The sequence below is a fragment of the Herpailurus yagouaroundi genome, unplaced genomic scaffold, assembly GCF_014898765.1.
Source record: "Herpailurus yagouaroundi ecotype Mexico unplaced genomic scaffold, PumYag 160, whole genome shotgun sequence".
Taxonomy (NCBI): Eukaryota; Metazoa; Chordata; class Mammalia; order Carnivora; family Felidae; genus Herpailurus; species Herpailurus yagouaroundi.
Genome location: NW_024412401.1, coordinates 30323178 through 30339575, shown reverse-complemented (window position 1 = coordinate 30339575; position 16398 = coordinate 30323178). Strand labels below are relative to the sequence as shown.

General features: G+C 40.2%; 1 protein-coding gene across 3 annotated transcripts in view; it reads right to left on the bottom strand.

Annotated features, from left to right (window-relative positions):
• The window catches only part of SLC44A1 (solute carrier family 44 member 1), a 201426-nt gene that overhangs the window by 95056 nt on the left and 89972 nt on the right, over positions 1 to 16398 (bottom strand). For all 3 annotated transcript variants that reach the window (XM_040481879.1, XM_040481878.1, XM_040481877.1), the window contains exon 4: positions 11520 to 11656. In XM_040481879.1, coding sequence (XP_040337813.1) covers positions 11520 to 11656 — 137 coding nt within the window. The remainder of the gene's footprint in view (positions 1 to 11519; positions 11657 to 16398) is intronic.

Here is a 16398-nt window from a genome sequence, read left to right as displayed (position 1 = left end):
ACCAAAAACAAAAGCTTATCTAAACCACACCAGAGGCAATCCATGCAATTCAGCCAGTGTTATTCAAAATGAGTGATCTTAGGATGCCAACTTGGGTATATAAACATTTATCTTGGTAAACAGTTGCTATAGTCCCCAGAATGTTTAACTACTATAATTTTTCAAGTGCCTTATAATATTCAATTATTTATTCTTTAGCTCAACATCACTTATAAGAACTCCCTTAAGAGGGATGTTTCCATCACCATGCTCCAAACACTACAGATGAAACAAAATAAGTAATACTTCCAAGGCCTTATAAGCAATCACTGACAAATTTAGAAATAAAATTCTCTACTCTTAGGCCACAATGCTTCTTCTGCGCAATTCCTAATAATCATAATCAGACAAATATTCAATAAGCTCCTGGGCAAAAAAAACATACATTCCACAGATACCTCGAAAACAACATGTTTGGGGAAAAAAAAGACATCTCCATCACCCACTCTCCAAATCTGCTCTGCCTCCTTTCATGTATTTTCCATCCTTGTTAATGGCTCTACCATCCATGAAATCCCCATGAATTTGAAATGGAAAGTCATCCTATATCTTCTTCTTTACCCATCGTCTTCATATATCCTTCAAGACACTTAAGAAACCAAGTTCTGACAACTGGATCTTTCTATGAGTTATCTATCTCAGACCTTTAAAATCTCTTATTGGTTCAAACTACTCTCCCAAAGGGTTTCTCCTCTATATGCTGCACACAGCCTTGAGAAGGGTCTTTGTAAAATGGGCATTAGTTGTATCATATTCCTGCCCTCAGAATAATTTCCAACTCCTTGGCTTCAAAGCTCTCCTAAAGCAGGCCTCTACCTAGAACTCCAGCCTCATCTTAACATAATAAACTACTTACGGGGCACCTGGGTGGCTCAGTCGGTTGAGTGTCCAACTTCGGCTCAGGTTATGATCTCACGGTCATGAGTTCAAGCCCCGCATTGGGCCCACTGCTGTCAGTATGGACCCTGCTTCTGATGCTCTGTCCCCCTCTCCCTCTCTGTCCCTCCCTCACTTGTGCTCTCTTTCTCTCAAAAATAAATCAAAAAAAAAAAACATTAAAAATATTAAAAACAAAACAAAACATAACTACCTACAATTCTTGCTGTTTAACAAGCTCTCAGGCTTTTTCACATGCTGTTCCCTCTGCATGGGCTGTCCATTCCTAACTACCATCTGAGTGTTCAGTTTGAGCAGAATTCTACAAACTACTCAAGCCTCACCTCCTCCAGTAAGCCTTCTCTGATGCACCCAAATCTACTTACTGCTTCATTCTATTATAAAACTTAGCATATTATTTTGCAATTTTTTAGCTTACATATCATCTCTACTTTTAGAAAGTGCACTCTTTTGAGAATTGGGACCTTATGTCTTCAACATATGTGGGACCCCTCTCTCCTGGTACATAGGCAGTACGTCAAGAGCCATACAACACACATCCTGATTGAAAAAAAAATATGAAATAACTATTTTTAATCTCTTATTTTGGTGTTATGTGTTATATATAATGTTTATTTGCTTTTCACTATTCACTATAAATTATACTATATAAAACAGGACTTCTCAACCCTGGTATTTTGAGCTGGGCAATTCTTGGTTGTAGGGGCTGTCCTGTGCATTGCAGGATTTTTAGCAGTATCCTTGGTCTCTATCCACAAGATTCCAGGACCCTCCCCCCACCCCGCAACCCTTCACTCAGTTGTGACAACCAAAAATGTCTCCTAACACTGCTAAGTGTGGGGAGTAGAAAGTTGGGGGGGGGGGCATGCAGTGGCAATATTACCCTTAGTTGGGAACTACTGGTCTAAAACACCAATTTGAAACAAAAATACAAAATGGGGTTGGTAATTTGGAGGCTAACTCTTGCTGTAAAATTCTGCTTGATTTGCAGGGCACCTGGGTGGCTCAGCCAGTTAAGTGTCCAACTCGTGGTTTGGGGCTCAGATCATGATCTCATGGTTGCTGAGGTTGAGCCCCACATCAGGCTCGGGGCTGGCAGTGCAGAGCCTGCTTGGGATTTTCTCTCTCCCTCTTTCTTTGCCTCTCCCCCCCCGCCCCCCCCGGCCTTCTCTTTCTCTCAAAATAAATAAACATTAAAAAAATTCTGTTAAACAAAACATAAATAAAATAACATTTTGCTTGACTTGTTATCACAGTATTATTTGTAGGATATACTAAATTAAGAGAAAACATACTTTAGAAAATTGTAATTAATAAAAATCTCCCAATGCAGAACAGTTTTTATTATGAAAAACAAATTACATAGCTATATGAGGTCCAATGAATTTAACCCCTTTCTCTCTAACTAGGAAAGCATATATATGTACATGTATGTGTGTATATATAGATATATATATATATATATATATATATATATATATATATATGCAGGAAGAATGCAATTTTCAGTAGCCAGTAAAAAGTATGGACGTATTTGAAATTCCCAAGAAGCCCCCATTAACCAGCTGGTGGTGTGACATTATCTGTCAACTCCTATTGGCACATACTACACACACAATAAATATTTGCTAAGTGAATTAACTTTGGAAATCTATGTGCAAGACTTCTAGGTATTGTGGAGGACACTGAAAAGTTTGTCTTCTATTATGCAAGCTGCCTAAACAAGGGGACCATACCTTGTCTTTGTTTCTGTGCCACACACTTGATGGGTGTTGTTTTTTTTTTATTTTATTTTTTAACATTTATTTATTTTTGAGACAGAGAGACACAGAGCATGAACGGGGGAGGGTCAGAGAGAGGGAGACACAGAATCTGAAACAGGCTCCAGGCTCTGAGCTGTAGCACAGAGCCCGACGTGGGGCTCGAACTCACGGACTGCGAGATGATGACCTGAGCCGAAGTCAGCCGCCTAACCGGCTGAGCCACCCAGGCGCCCCATTTAATTGTTGAATGAAGGAATTACTTAAAATTACACTATCAAATGTAAGGATTTTTTTTTCCCCCTTGCTGGTTTCTGAACTTGGAAGCAATTAAATCAGTTGCTAGGGTTGATCATTTTCTTTATTTATAAATGATATCAAGTCCAATCTTTTGATTCACTATAAGAAAAAGAATCAATACTAACTCTGTGGTTTAAGCTGTATTGTTACGGACTGGTAAGAAAGAGGGTAATATACTGATCATCTATTGATACTAGCTTTATTTATTTAAAAAAATTTTTTTAATGTTTATTTATTTTTGAGAGAGAAAGAGAGACAGAGAGTGAGTGAGGAAGGGGCAGAGGGACAGGGAGACACAGAATCTGAAGCAGGCTCCAGGCTCTGAGCTGTCAGCACAGAACACAACACGTGGCTTGAACCCATGAACCGTGAGATCATGACCTGAGCCGAAGGACGCTTAACTGACTGAGCCACCCAGGCACCCCTATTGATACTAACTTTAAATGTAACACCCAGATAATGATAACCAAAGGCTTATTTATATTCACGAATTTTATCTGATGCATCACATAATCTTTGAGGTTTTCAAAGACAGAACAATGATCACTGAGAAAACACCCACCTTCGTGGCTCTACTCAAAGCATTAACACGGTGTGAACGGTAGGTCATAAACCTCTCAGACTTCCTACAAAATACGGTACACTGAAGAAGCACTCACTAATGGGAGTGATTTCTCACATGCTATAAAAGGGACACAAAGAAGGAAGATAAGATTTCTGCCATTTTACTACTGTGTTAGGGAAAACAAATTAGATATTATAAAAGTTTGATAAGAGTAATGTAAAAGATAATAAGTTGTTCCATGAAAAATATTAGCACCCACTGAGACCATGCAGTGGGCCCACAACTTACAGGTTGTTCTCATTTCTAAACTGCTATTTAGACTTTAGATTGCAAGTGGAAAGAATAAAATGACCTGCAAAGCATCTGGCTCTGTGCATGGCACAAAATGGGTATCAATGAATGGTATGATGAAACAATGCAGGGCTCAAGCCTGATTGATCTGAACAACAGGGACAGTGGAGAAAAGCAAGGGATGAACTATGGGCCAGACTCAGAGTGGGGAGAGAGGAAGGGAAGGGACTGTCCAAGCAGGCATGACCTCCCTCTCCCCACCTCCTTCACTGCCTCACATGGCCAGGCTGGGTTCAGATGAAAATCTCATATAAAGGTGAAGTTGGCTTCAGAGGGAGGGGCATTGTATACATTATTTGAGTTGCCAAATAAATAAAGTAAGTAAGTAAGTAAGAAGGAAACCTGTTCACCAGAAACTGGAGGGAAGTAAAATGAGAGACGGAATTCATGATCTGCTGAGAATAACTCAGGTATAAGCTCTCACCAGATGTTTGCAGTCTTCTCTGGAGGGTACAAGGTTAGGAAGGAGGAAAAACAAGACGGCTCAAGAAAAGAAAAGGTTATGAATATTCAGGTGGATAGTATGGTTAGGAAAGACAAATGAATGAATAAGATGGATTATTGAGAGATGAATAAGAAGATAAACAAAGGTTCACGTCAATTCTGGTTAGAATGAAGCTAAACAATTTACCCGCTGGTGGCAACGGACAGAGATTCAGAAGCGAGCAAAGGATACACTGTGCTGAGAGAATGAGAACTTAGTAAGTGTCAATAGGGAGGAAGAGAGCAGCCCAATCCATCCTTCTTTCAAAAAACATGAAGAGCTCCTATGTGAGGTAGGGCCTGGATATTCAGGAAGGAAGAGCACGATCCTGCCCCACAGGAAACTCATGCACACTACTGCCAGAAGATGATAAGGAACCAAAGACGCTTAGTACAGAGTCCTTGTGATACTTGCCAATTTTAATTTTTTTTTTAGTTTCTTAATTTTTTACATGTTTATTTCTTTTTGAGGGGAAGGGGAGAGAGGGAGACACAGATTCCGAAGCAGGCTCCAGGCTCTGACCTGTCAGCACAGAGCCCGACCCGGGGCTCAAACCCACAGGCTGCGAGATCATGACCCGAGCTGAAGTCGGACACTTACCCAAGTGAGCCACCCAGGCACCCTGTCAATTTTACTTTTTCAAAAGCAATTTTTAATTTATTCTCTAGCATCATATTTATATTTGTATCATATAAAAACTACAAACCAAACTAACAAATTGTACACTTGTACACCTACCACACAACTCACATACCAGAACTTCGACTTTTACGTTTATCTAAATTCTTCTGCTCGCCTCTTACAGCTCTTTGTACTATGGCAGCATCTCCACACAACCAATCGAGTGTCCGGCTACTTCTTCTAAATTTTCTGTGCTGGTCAGACATATGCTACAGAGGCGCTCTACAAACTTCAGGGTCCAAGAAAACAACTCCTCTTTCTTGTCTACAAGAAAGAGTTAAGGCAATATTTTGTTTCCTAATAAATACATTTCTTACAAACATTATTCTAGGAACCTAAGTTAGCTTTCCCTTAAAAGATTTTAAATAATTTGGAAAGGTAATAAAAGTTCATACAAATGGATAGTTGTAAATACTAAAAAAGCACTCTCAAATGTTGTCATGGAAACTTAAAACTCTTTGAAAATGATTTGTATTGGGGCGCCTGGGTGGCGCAGTCGGTTAAGCGTCCGACTTCAGCCAGGTCACGATCTCGCGGTCCGGGAGTTCGAGCCCCGCGTCGGGCTCTGGGCTGATGGCTCAGAGCCTGGAGCCTGTTTCCGATTCTGTGTCTCCCTCTCTCTCTGCCCCTCCCCCGTTCATGCTCTGTCTCTCTCTGTCCCAAAAAAAAAAAAAAAAGTTAAAAAAAAAATAAAAAAAAAAAAAGAAAATGATTTGTATTATCTTCCTGTCTGGTAAGAAAAATGTTATTTTACCTTACAGTTTTTTTAAGTTTATTTATTGAGAGAGAGAGTGCACACACACGCAAGTGGAGGAGGGGCAAAGAGAGAGGAAGAGAGAGAATCCCAAGCAGGCTCTGTGCTGTCAGCATGAAGCCTGATGTGGGGCTCAAACCCACAAACATGAGATTGCGACCTGAGCTGAAATCAAGAGTTGGGCGCTTAACCCACTGAGCCACCCAGGTGCCCCTAGCTTATGTTTTCAAATAAGGTTTAAAATTATCATTTAAAAAGTTACTACCCCAGGGGCGCCTGGGTGGGTTAAGCACCCAACTTCAGCTCAGGTCATGTTCTCACAATCCATGGGTCCGAGCCCCGCATTGGGCTCTGTGCTGACAGCTCAGAGCCTGAAGCCTGCTTCAGATTCTGTTTCCCCTCTCTCTCTCTGCCCCTTCCCATTCATGCTGTCTGTCCCTCTTTCTCAAAAATAAACATGAAAAAAATTAGAAAAAAAAAAAAGTTACTACCCCAAACAGGATTTTTCTCTTTCATCTTTTTAATTATGGTAAAATACACATAATAAAAAAAATTACTACCTTAACACTATTTCAGTATACACTTCGGTAGCATTAAGTAGATTCACATTGTTGTCCAACCATTACCACCGTCTATCTCCAGAACTCTCCACCTTGCAAAATTCATACTCTTTCCTCAAAAAACAGTAACTCCCCATTCCTCTCACCCTGTAGCCCCTGGCAACTACCATTCTATTCTGTCTCTATGAATCTGACTACTCTAAGTACTTCATATAAGTGGAATCATACTGTATTTGTCCTTTTGTGACTGACTTATTTCCCTTAACAATGTCTTAAGGTTCATCCATATTGTAGCATGTATCAGAATATCCTTCCTTTTTAAAAAAACTGTGGTAAAACACGTAATATGACATTGACCATCTTAACCATTTTTTCAGTGTATAGTCATATTAGCTATACGCTGGATACACTGTTATCCAACAGATCTGTAGAATTTTTTCATCTTGCAAAACTGAAATTCTATAGCCAGAGAAAACCATCGCCCTATCTGTCTGTTACTGGCTTATTGCACCTAGACGAACAACTTCAAGGTTCATCCATGTTGTAGCATATGACAGGATTTCCTTACTTTTTAAGGCTAACATTCCATTGTATGTACATACCACATTTTCTCTAGCGATTCATCCATCAGTGGACATTTAGGTTGCTTCCCTCTCTTGGCTATTATGAATAATGCCACAATGAATATGAGTGTGCAAATATCTCTCTGAAATCCTGTTGTCAGTTCTTTTGGATATACACCCAAAAGCGGGATTTTTGAGTCATGATAATCTATTTTCTAAACGACTATTTTTTAAAGCAGGTTCACAGCAAAATTGAGAGGAAGGTACAATGGTTTTCCACATACTCCCTGCCTCCACGCATGCACAGCCTCCTCCATTATAACATCCCCCACGAGAGTGGTACATTTGATATAACTGATGAACCTACACATTGACATATCATGATCACTCAAAGTCCATAGTTTACATAAGGGTTCACTCTTAGTGTATGTCCTATGGACATGGACAAATATATAGTGACATATATCCATTATTATAGTATCATACAAAGTATTTTCACCACCCTAAAAATCCTCTGTGTTAATTCTATTTTTAATTTTTTAAGGAAACTTCAAACTCTTTTCCATCGCAGACATACAATTCTTTATTTCTACCAACAACGCACAAAGATTCCAATTCCTCTGTACTCTCACAAACATCTGTTATTTTCTGTTTTGTGGTGTTTGTGATTTTTTTCTCAATAGAAGCTGTCCTAATGGGTGTAAGGTGGTATCTCACTATGGTTTTCATTTGCATTTCCCATACAATTAGCATGTTGAGCATCTTTTCATGTCCTTATTATTGGCCCATCATATATCTTCTTTGAAGAAATGTCTATTCAAGTCCTTTGGCCATTTTTTAATTGGGTTGTTTATTTGTCTGTTTCTTTCTTTCTTTCTTGTTGAGATGTAGGGATTCTTTATATATTTTGAGTATTAACCCTTTATCAAATAAATGAATTACAAATCTTTTCTCCTACTCTATGGATTACCTTTTCACGCTGCTGTGTCCTTGGATGCACAAAAGTTTTATATTTTGATGTAGTCCAGTCTACCTATGCTGTTTCTTTTGTTGACCGAGCTTTCGGTTCATATCCAAGAAATTATTGCCAGTATAGCGTCATGAAGGTTTCCCCTATGTTTTCTTCTAAGAGCTTTGGAGTTTGTTCTTACATGCAGACTCTGTCATGGATTTTGAGCAATTCCCTCTTACAGATTTGGAAATTCCCCACTTAAACCTAAATTAGCTCTTGAAGATATTCCTCTCTGATGTGTATAAGTGAGGTCAAAGGGCCTGTGCATTTTCTAACAGAAATGTAGCTGTTAACAACGTGTGGATACAAATAACTATAAAAACCATCTGCTCCTTCCGAATCAATGTGCACCTCAAATGATGGAAAGACAAAGAAGGGGAAAAAAGATAATGCAAAAAGACAAAGAATTCTCTCAGATACAGTAACACTGGAATTAAATCTTACCAGGTCCAGTTTTGTTTTTTTGTTTTGTTTTTTTAACGTTTTTTAATGTTTATTTTTGAGAGAGAAACAAAGTGTGAGCAGGAGAGAGGCAGAGGGAGGGAGATACAGAATTCGAAGCAGGCTCTAGGGTCCAAGCTGTCAGCACAGAGCCCGATGCGCAGCTCGAACTCACGAACTATGAGATCATGACCTGAGCCAAAGTCAGACGCTTAACTGACTGAGCCACCCAGGCACCCTTTACCAGGCCCAGTTTTAAGTCACCAATCCAAAGAATAATCCAGAATTTTTGTTAAGAAATAAAAAATTTTCAACCTAGGGTTACTATTAAAATAAAGGTACTTTGGGGCGCCTGGGTGGCGCAGTCGGTTAAGCGTCCGACTTCAGCCAGGTCACGATCTCGCCGGTCCGTGAGTTCGAGCCCCGCGTCGGGCTCTGGGCTGATGGCTCAGAGCCTGGAGCCTGTTTCCGATTCTGTGTCTCCCTCTCTCTCTGCCCCTCCCCCGTTCATGCTCTGTCTCTCCCTGTCCCAAAAATAAATAAACGTTGAAAAAAAAAATTTTTTTTTTTAAATAAAAAAAAAAAATAAAATAAAGGTACTTATATCCCTCCACCAAAGGCTCTCTTCTCTATTATAATTTCATAGTTTTCTACTCCCTTTTAAATATTTATCTTCTCTATCCTCCACTGCTGTGTTTCTTGATGCTGCCATTATTAATACTTTTTTTTATGCCTAACACATTGACTTATTTTGCAAACAGCTGCCTGAAAAGCCTAAGGGTGCCTGTGTAGTTAGGCACCAATTTAAGAAGTCTGTTTTCTGGAATAATATTTATTCATTAATATTCTTGAACACCTGCTTTGTGTAAGACTGTGAAAAAAACAAAGCTGCAAAACTCACCAGAAAGGTCTTATAAACTGGCCTTAATAGGCCATATTCAGTATCATAATCACTTAGAAGGATAATGACCTGGAAATAAACATACCAGCAAGGCTGCATGGGGCATTTCTCCCCAGTGGATCATCACAGCAGGCAATACGGTTGACAAGAAACTAACTCTCTTCTGGCCCTCCAGCTGACATGTCAGGTTCAAGGGATCAAGACTCACACCCAGTGGGTTCAAGAAAACGTGTTAGAAGATAGTTTGACACTAGATTATAGCTTTGAATGCCAAGGTAAGATATATAACGTTTTATTTTATTTTGTGACCTCTGATGGCTTCTGAGTAAGGGATTAACATGACTAAAGCTCTATCAATGTTAATATGGCAGCAGTATGTCAGGGGCTAGAAGCAGAGAGAGACTAGTGGCAGAAAGATTATTACCTTCCATTGGGGGAATAATAACATTAATAGTAATAATATAACAGCAGTAACCAATACTTATTTCTTTTTTTTTTTTGGCAATTTACCATTTGCCACACACTCTTCTAAGCATTTTTCATGTCTGAGGTCCTTGTAACAACCCTGTGAGGCAGCTTTAGTACAAATATTATCTCCTTCACAAATGGGGAAACTGAGGCAACCAGAGATCACGTAACTTGCCTAAGGTCTCATGGCTCGTAAGTGGCAGGACCAACATTTGAACCCAGATAATCTGGTTCCAGAGCCTATACTCCAAAGCCAACTCAATACCACCACCTCCCAAAGTGCACCATGTATGCTCACCTTGCCTAAGATTTCAGAAAAACCCGTAAGGGATAACTCATTTCTCCCTAAGAAACTTGATAATGATAGGGCCGACAGTTCTAGTATTAGACTCAGCCAATCAGTCTGTGTGAGGATATCATGTGGGAATAAATGAGATCTTGAAGAGTCGCTAGTACCTCTTTATTTAGTGCCCACCAAGTGCCAATCATTTGTGCATCGTCTCATCAAATCCTCACAACAATCCTATGATGGGGGCGTTGTTTTTAATCCACTTTTTTCAGATGAGGAAATACGGGTTCAGAGAGGCTACGCTCTCTGTCCCTCATTACAGAACCAGTTAACGACAGCAGCAGAAGTAGAATCCAGAGTCATATTAATCTCATGTGCTTCCTACTACCTCACACTGAGGCCTGGAGCAGTAGTGACAGGAACACTGCCAGTCTAGAAGGCGGCAGTCCTTCTGCTCTCAAAAGGCCAGCAACCCCCTCAGGAAGACTCTGAAGCTGCTTAGGGGTGCGTGTGTAGCTGCGTTCCCAGGCTATCTCTCTGCCCAGCTAGAAGTGACACGAGGCGGATGCTGAGTCAGCCGTTGTTCCAAGGAACCAGAACCAGCCTGTAAACCAGGCGAGGCCAAGGCAGCTCTGAGGACTCCAACACGCAGAACGCAAACATCAAACCCCATGGAAGTTCACAAACACAGGCTATCAGTTTGTGGCCCTCCAGGAAGAGAGGTTATAAATAACATTCTCTGAAGAGAACTGAGGCGAGTCAGAGGGAACTGAGGATAATACCTGGAAATCAGAAACCCAAGGGAGCGGAGTTAGGTTAGAAAATTGACTATGCTTGTTTTCTCAGCTAATTCCCATATGTTTAACCTCAAAGTTTCTCAAAACTTTACTCTTAGAAAAATGGTTATGAGATAATATTAGATTAAAAAAAGCAAAACACACCAACACAATTGAAAGATGGTGGACTTTTGGTATTCATTTTCTTTTCCCTGAATTTTCCAAATTTCCTGTAACAGACATATATTACATTGTTATCCAGGGACAAAAATAAAATACACTAATCAAAAAATTTTTAATTTGTATTTAGGAAGAGAAAAAGAAAAAAAGACCAATTTCACAAAAAGTAGTCTAGTCATTCCCAAATGTTCAAACAGGCGACATCAAAATCACATGAGACATCTGTAAAAAAATACAAGTTTCCAGAACCCAAAGACCTACTCAGTCAGAATTTCCCTGGGGGGAGCCTAGGAATCTGGAGTTTTAACAAGCTCCCCAGGTGACTATAATCTTTTTTATCAAGGAAGTCCAGGAGGACTTTCAATTCCCTTTTTCGTTTTGAGGTTCCTTGGTGATTTATTTAACACCGGCACAAATTTATACTGGAATGCAAACATACAGTATGTCATGGTGGGAGTAAGTGACCGGGGTGAGGACTTGGACGGCCTCATGCCTCACCATTTATCTCTGCAAACTTCTGAACATCACTCAGGGTTTTCAGTTCTTGTCGTGGACACGCTGTTACACACAGTGCTACGGACTTGATCTTCCGGTTTATCAAGTCCAGATTGCATGGATCCAAAAAGAACACATACCTAAAGCATGGAGAGAAATATTGAGATGTTATTTTGCAAAAACACATTCTGGTTCACTGCCTAATTTGACCAAGCCTGTAAGCAAAGAACATCCATACCCTTCACAAATTTTGTCAAAGATGAACAAACAATTCAGAAATCTAATCACAGGTTGTTTGAAAACATACTGTTAACAGTGGGGACTGGAGGAATTGCAGGACTCCTATTTGTCATGATGTATTTTTCTAATATTTACATTTTTGTAATGTAGTTCATAATTAGAAATTATCTATTTTAGTTTTTTAGATAATTAATGTTTTTTTTTTTTGGTCAAGGTTGTGCCCTAAAAGTTACTAGAATATTCCAATAGTGCTATATAATGTGAATTATAGTTTATGTATAAGCTTTAGCTAATATATAATTACATATAAAATTTAAAATTATAAAAATGAAATATAAACTTTTGCTAATATGTAATTATAAAAATGAATTGTAAAATTACATACAATTGAATACGTAATGTTGAATGGAGACTAGAGGGAATTATGCCAACATTTTATCTGCAGTCATCTCTGGATGTTAGAATAAAGTGATTTTAATTTTCTTTCTTTCATTTTTCAGAATTCTCATTTTCTAGTAAATGAAATGACTTTTGAGGTGAGATAACTACAGTAAATATCATTTATTAAAAAGGTCGATTACATATCAACAAAGTAATCCTCAAATCTTAAATTATCCCTTTTGTGTTCTGTACATGCATGTTTTAGGAAAAGGAAGATTAACCAGAAATTTCACTGAAACAGATTGGTTTTTTTTTTTTTTAATGTTTTATTTATTTTTGAGACAGAGAGAGACAGAGCATGAGCAGGGGAGGGGCAGAGAGAGAGCGAGACACAGAATCTGAAGCAGGCTCCAGGATCCCAGCTGTCATCACAGAGCCCGACGCGGGGCTCGAACTCACGAACCGCGAGATCATGACCTGAGCTGAAGTCGGACGCTCAATGAACTGAGCCACGCAGGCATCCCTGAAACAGATTGTTTTTAAATGTTAAACCGTAGGGACCCTGGGTGGCTCAGTGGATTAAGCGTCGGACTTCAGCTGCGGTCATGATCTCTCCGTGTGGGATTCTCAGGAACCCTGCTTTGGTTGGGCTCCCTGCTGTCTGCTTCAGATCCTCTGCCCACCCCACTCTGCCCTTCCCCTGCTCCTTCTCTCTCACTTTTTCTCTCAAAAATAAACATTTTTTTAAAAATGTTAAAAAGTAGAAAAGATGATAAAGATTGCAGATGTTATCATTTGCCCCAAAAGAAATACTCTTAACTAAGAATACTCTTAACTAAGAAAAGCAAAGTCTAACGTTATGGATCAACAGAGGGGAAACAAGCAGGAATGTTTTCATGCAAGACAGGAGGTAAAGAACCTCCAGCGCTGGTTTCCATTCGCCTGGGTCCGTGGAAGGTTTTATGAAATTGTCTCTCTGCCAACAGCCTTTCCCACATTGTTAAGTTCTATTGCTATATAAAATAGGATTCAAATCAGGAAATATAACCAAATATAAGAACTAGGTGAGAAAACGGAAAAGCAAAAAGATCAAGTCAATACATATGCTGGAATGGACAATATATAAAAGGATACCAGAAAAAAATTAAATAATAAAAAAAGAAGTGTGTACATCAGGGGGATGGGGGCCTGAGAGGTATTTGCAGGTAGAGTAACACTGCACACAGGAGAAGCACCAGGGACGAAGAACCCAGCATGAAGGTCAGGGATAAACTACAAACCACCAAACTTAAAAAAAAAAAAAAAAGGTATTTTGTAACCATTACCATTCCACAGAGAATGACTATGTAGCCCAAGAGAGCTAGAAGGTGCATGAATTCAAACCTAGACCTTCTGAGTTTCATCCCATGTACAACCTGCTCTATCCCCAAAATATTTCCTACAAAATAATAAATCATTGTAACCTTTCTATATTAACTTACAATATTGTTTCCAGCATTCTGAAGTTCAATTCAATCCATGGCAACAAGTTCCTACGTAATTAAATTTTAACTAAATGGCATTTAACTGAATATTTACAGAGTAGGAAAAATGCATGTCTCGAACAGATAAATTTTATGATTCATTAAAACTGTACCCTTCTTGCCTTTTGATTGAAAAATGCCCTTTAGCCAGGTAAATAAATCCTTACATTAGTTTCAGTTTTCACATCAAACAAAAATGAACTGTATGCGGCAATTCCATTTTTTGGAAAGGAGACAAATAGCCAACTTTCAAGTAAGCATGGCACTGGCAGACCAGATTAACTAACAAATCTACTGATAAGTAGGTTTTTTTAAACTGACAGCACAAGATGCGAGGTAGGAGGCCATAAAACATTCCCAAAAGGCTTCTCACAAACAGCCAACCACTGTCACGGGTAACCGAGAAACCCAAGCAAATTTTCATTGCCATTCTCAGGGAGTCTTCTACTGGACCTACTAATAACTTACAAACAGCTTCCAGTTCCACATCCTGTAGAGGAGCAGGAATGAATCAACTACCAAAAGTGGGATTAAAAGAGAAGGAAGAGAAAAACACTTCACAAACTGAACAGCCCAGATATCTGCAGGCATTGGCACACAGGACAGAGGCCTGCAGCATCACCACGTGGTACTGAGAAGAACACATTTGCAAAGAGATCTGCAAAACAGCCTAAGCGAGCTTGGAACTTCAACATTAAGAGGAACAGCGAAAAATGCTTAAGACTAAACCGTAAAGCGAACATTATAGAGGCTAGCAGGTAAGGCACGTAACTATGTATCACAGTCAAGACAGCTCCTGGGAACTACTGAAGGAGAGAAACAGATAAATTCATTTCAAATCGAAATTCTTGAAATACAGGTTATCCCCAAAAAGACAGGACAGGAGAGAGTTCTAAATAAAATGTCTACATACACAGTAAACTCACGGGGACAGATGCACCAAAGATGAAAACAGGGCAGTAAAGCAAAGGAAGGGCACTAAAGCATGGAAGGTCGGGAAAAGGGACAAGAGGCACAGAAAGAGGTGACGTTTAAAGCTGTGCTCAGAGCAAGGCAGTGAACACAGAATGAGCTGATGTAGATAAGGATGCCAGAGATGGTCCAAAACTGCTTTACACTTCTATTTTGCTTTCATTTTCTTCAAGGAAGACAGGGCACGGTAGAGAAAGTAAGATTTACTGGGAATTTACTTTGGGCCACAAAGTATCTTAGGCACTGTCCTCACACATCCTAATTCAACAAAAGGGAACTGAAACTGACAAGCTGGACAAATAACCAAAAGCCATACTGACTTGATGACTTGAACCCTGGGGCACCCGACTCCCAAGTGTTGCTCTTTCCGCCACTGCTCTTCCAACTTAAAATGGAAAGTGAAGGGCACTTGGGTGGCTCAGTCGGTTGAGCATCCAACTACTTTTTTAATGTTTATTAATTTTTGAGAGAGAGAGAGACAGAGCACCAGGGGGAGAAGGACAGAGAGAGGGGGAGACACAGACTCCGAAGCAGGCTCCAGGCTGTCAGGAGAGAGCCTGACGCGGGGCTCGAACTCATGAACCATGAGATCATGACCTGAGCTGAAATCGGACGCTTAACCAACTGAGCCACCCAGACACCGATTAAACCCTCTGGAACCCCAGAGCAAGGATTCTGAAGCCCTACGTGGACACAACACGGTACTGTCCTCCACATGGTATGCAACCCTCCCATGATAAGGATTAAAAAGGATGACACAAAGACACTTCATTCATTCAACAAACACTACTAAGTGTTATTATGAGTCTACTCCTGGAGATACAAAATTCATTAAAAAAAAAAAAACAGTTCTTAAATGCAAATAATTTACAGTCTAGAGAAGAAGAAACAAAAACAGTCATTTCTGCTATGAGGCAAGGTTGAGATGGTGGAGGAAACAGTGTTAATTCTGCACACAGCATAAGGGGTTAGAGGAAGCACTATGGAGCAGGAGGCAGTATTGAAGCCACACTTTGGCAATGAGTAGGAATTTTCCACACAGATGGGGAAGGGAGCGTTCTAGGCAGAGAAAACTGCATGTATAAAAGTATAGAAGCATGAAAGAGCATATTTAAGGAACAGCAAATAATTTGGTAAGGTGGACTACAGGATCGGACATCAAAGGGCTATGCCCAAGGAGAAACAGGGGACAGAAGAGGCAGCCATCCTTACAGCTGAAGGACCTTACAGCTCCACTACATTAGGGAATGCGCTTTCAACAGCCACAGCACCCGGAGCCCCCCGCCGTGTGACCAGCCCCTTGGGTTCAAGGCCAGGGAGCGGAAGGCTGGGCCACCAGGGGGCGCTGCTTCAGAGCTGAGCCTTTGCCTTTCAGTTGCCTCCTGCTGCCATGGCAACTCTGCGGCAAGGCTTTTTGGAGTAAAGAGTGGCAAACAGATACCAGTCTGCTGGCCACCTCCTGCCAAATTTGGCTCCTGTCCTCTCTAATCAGGACGGAAGCACTGCAGCACTAAAGCTGGAAAGCTGGCTGAAAAACCCCTCTGTCCGTCGCCTCTGCGTTAGTGATTCCTAACACGTGTTTTCCCCAGAGGAGAATAAAAATGGAGTCTGATCATTTTGCCAATTATTACCTCATATCAATTTACAATTTACAGCCCCTCTCCACAGAGTATGCTGCCATTAGTGAATCACACCAAAAGGAACAACACAACAGCCTGGCAGAGGCTTCTCCTATTGCTAAATATAGGCTTCAGAGAGCCCTAGAT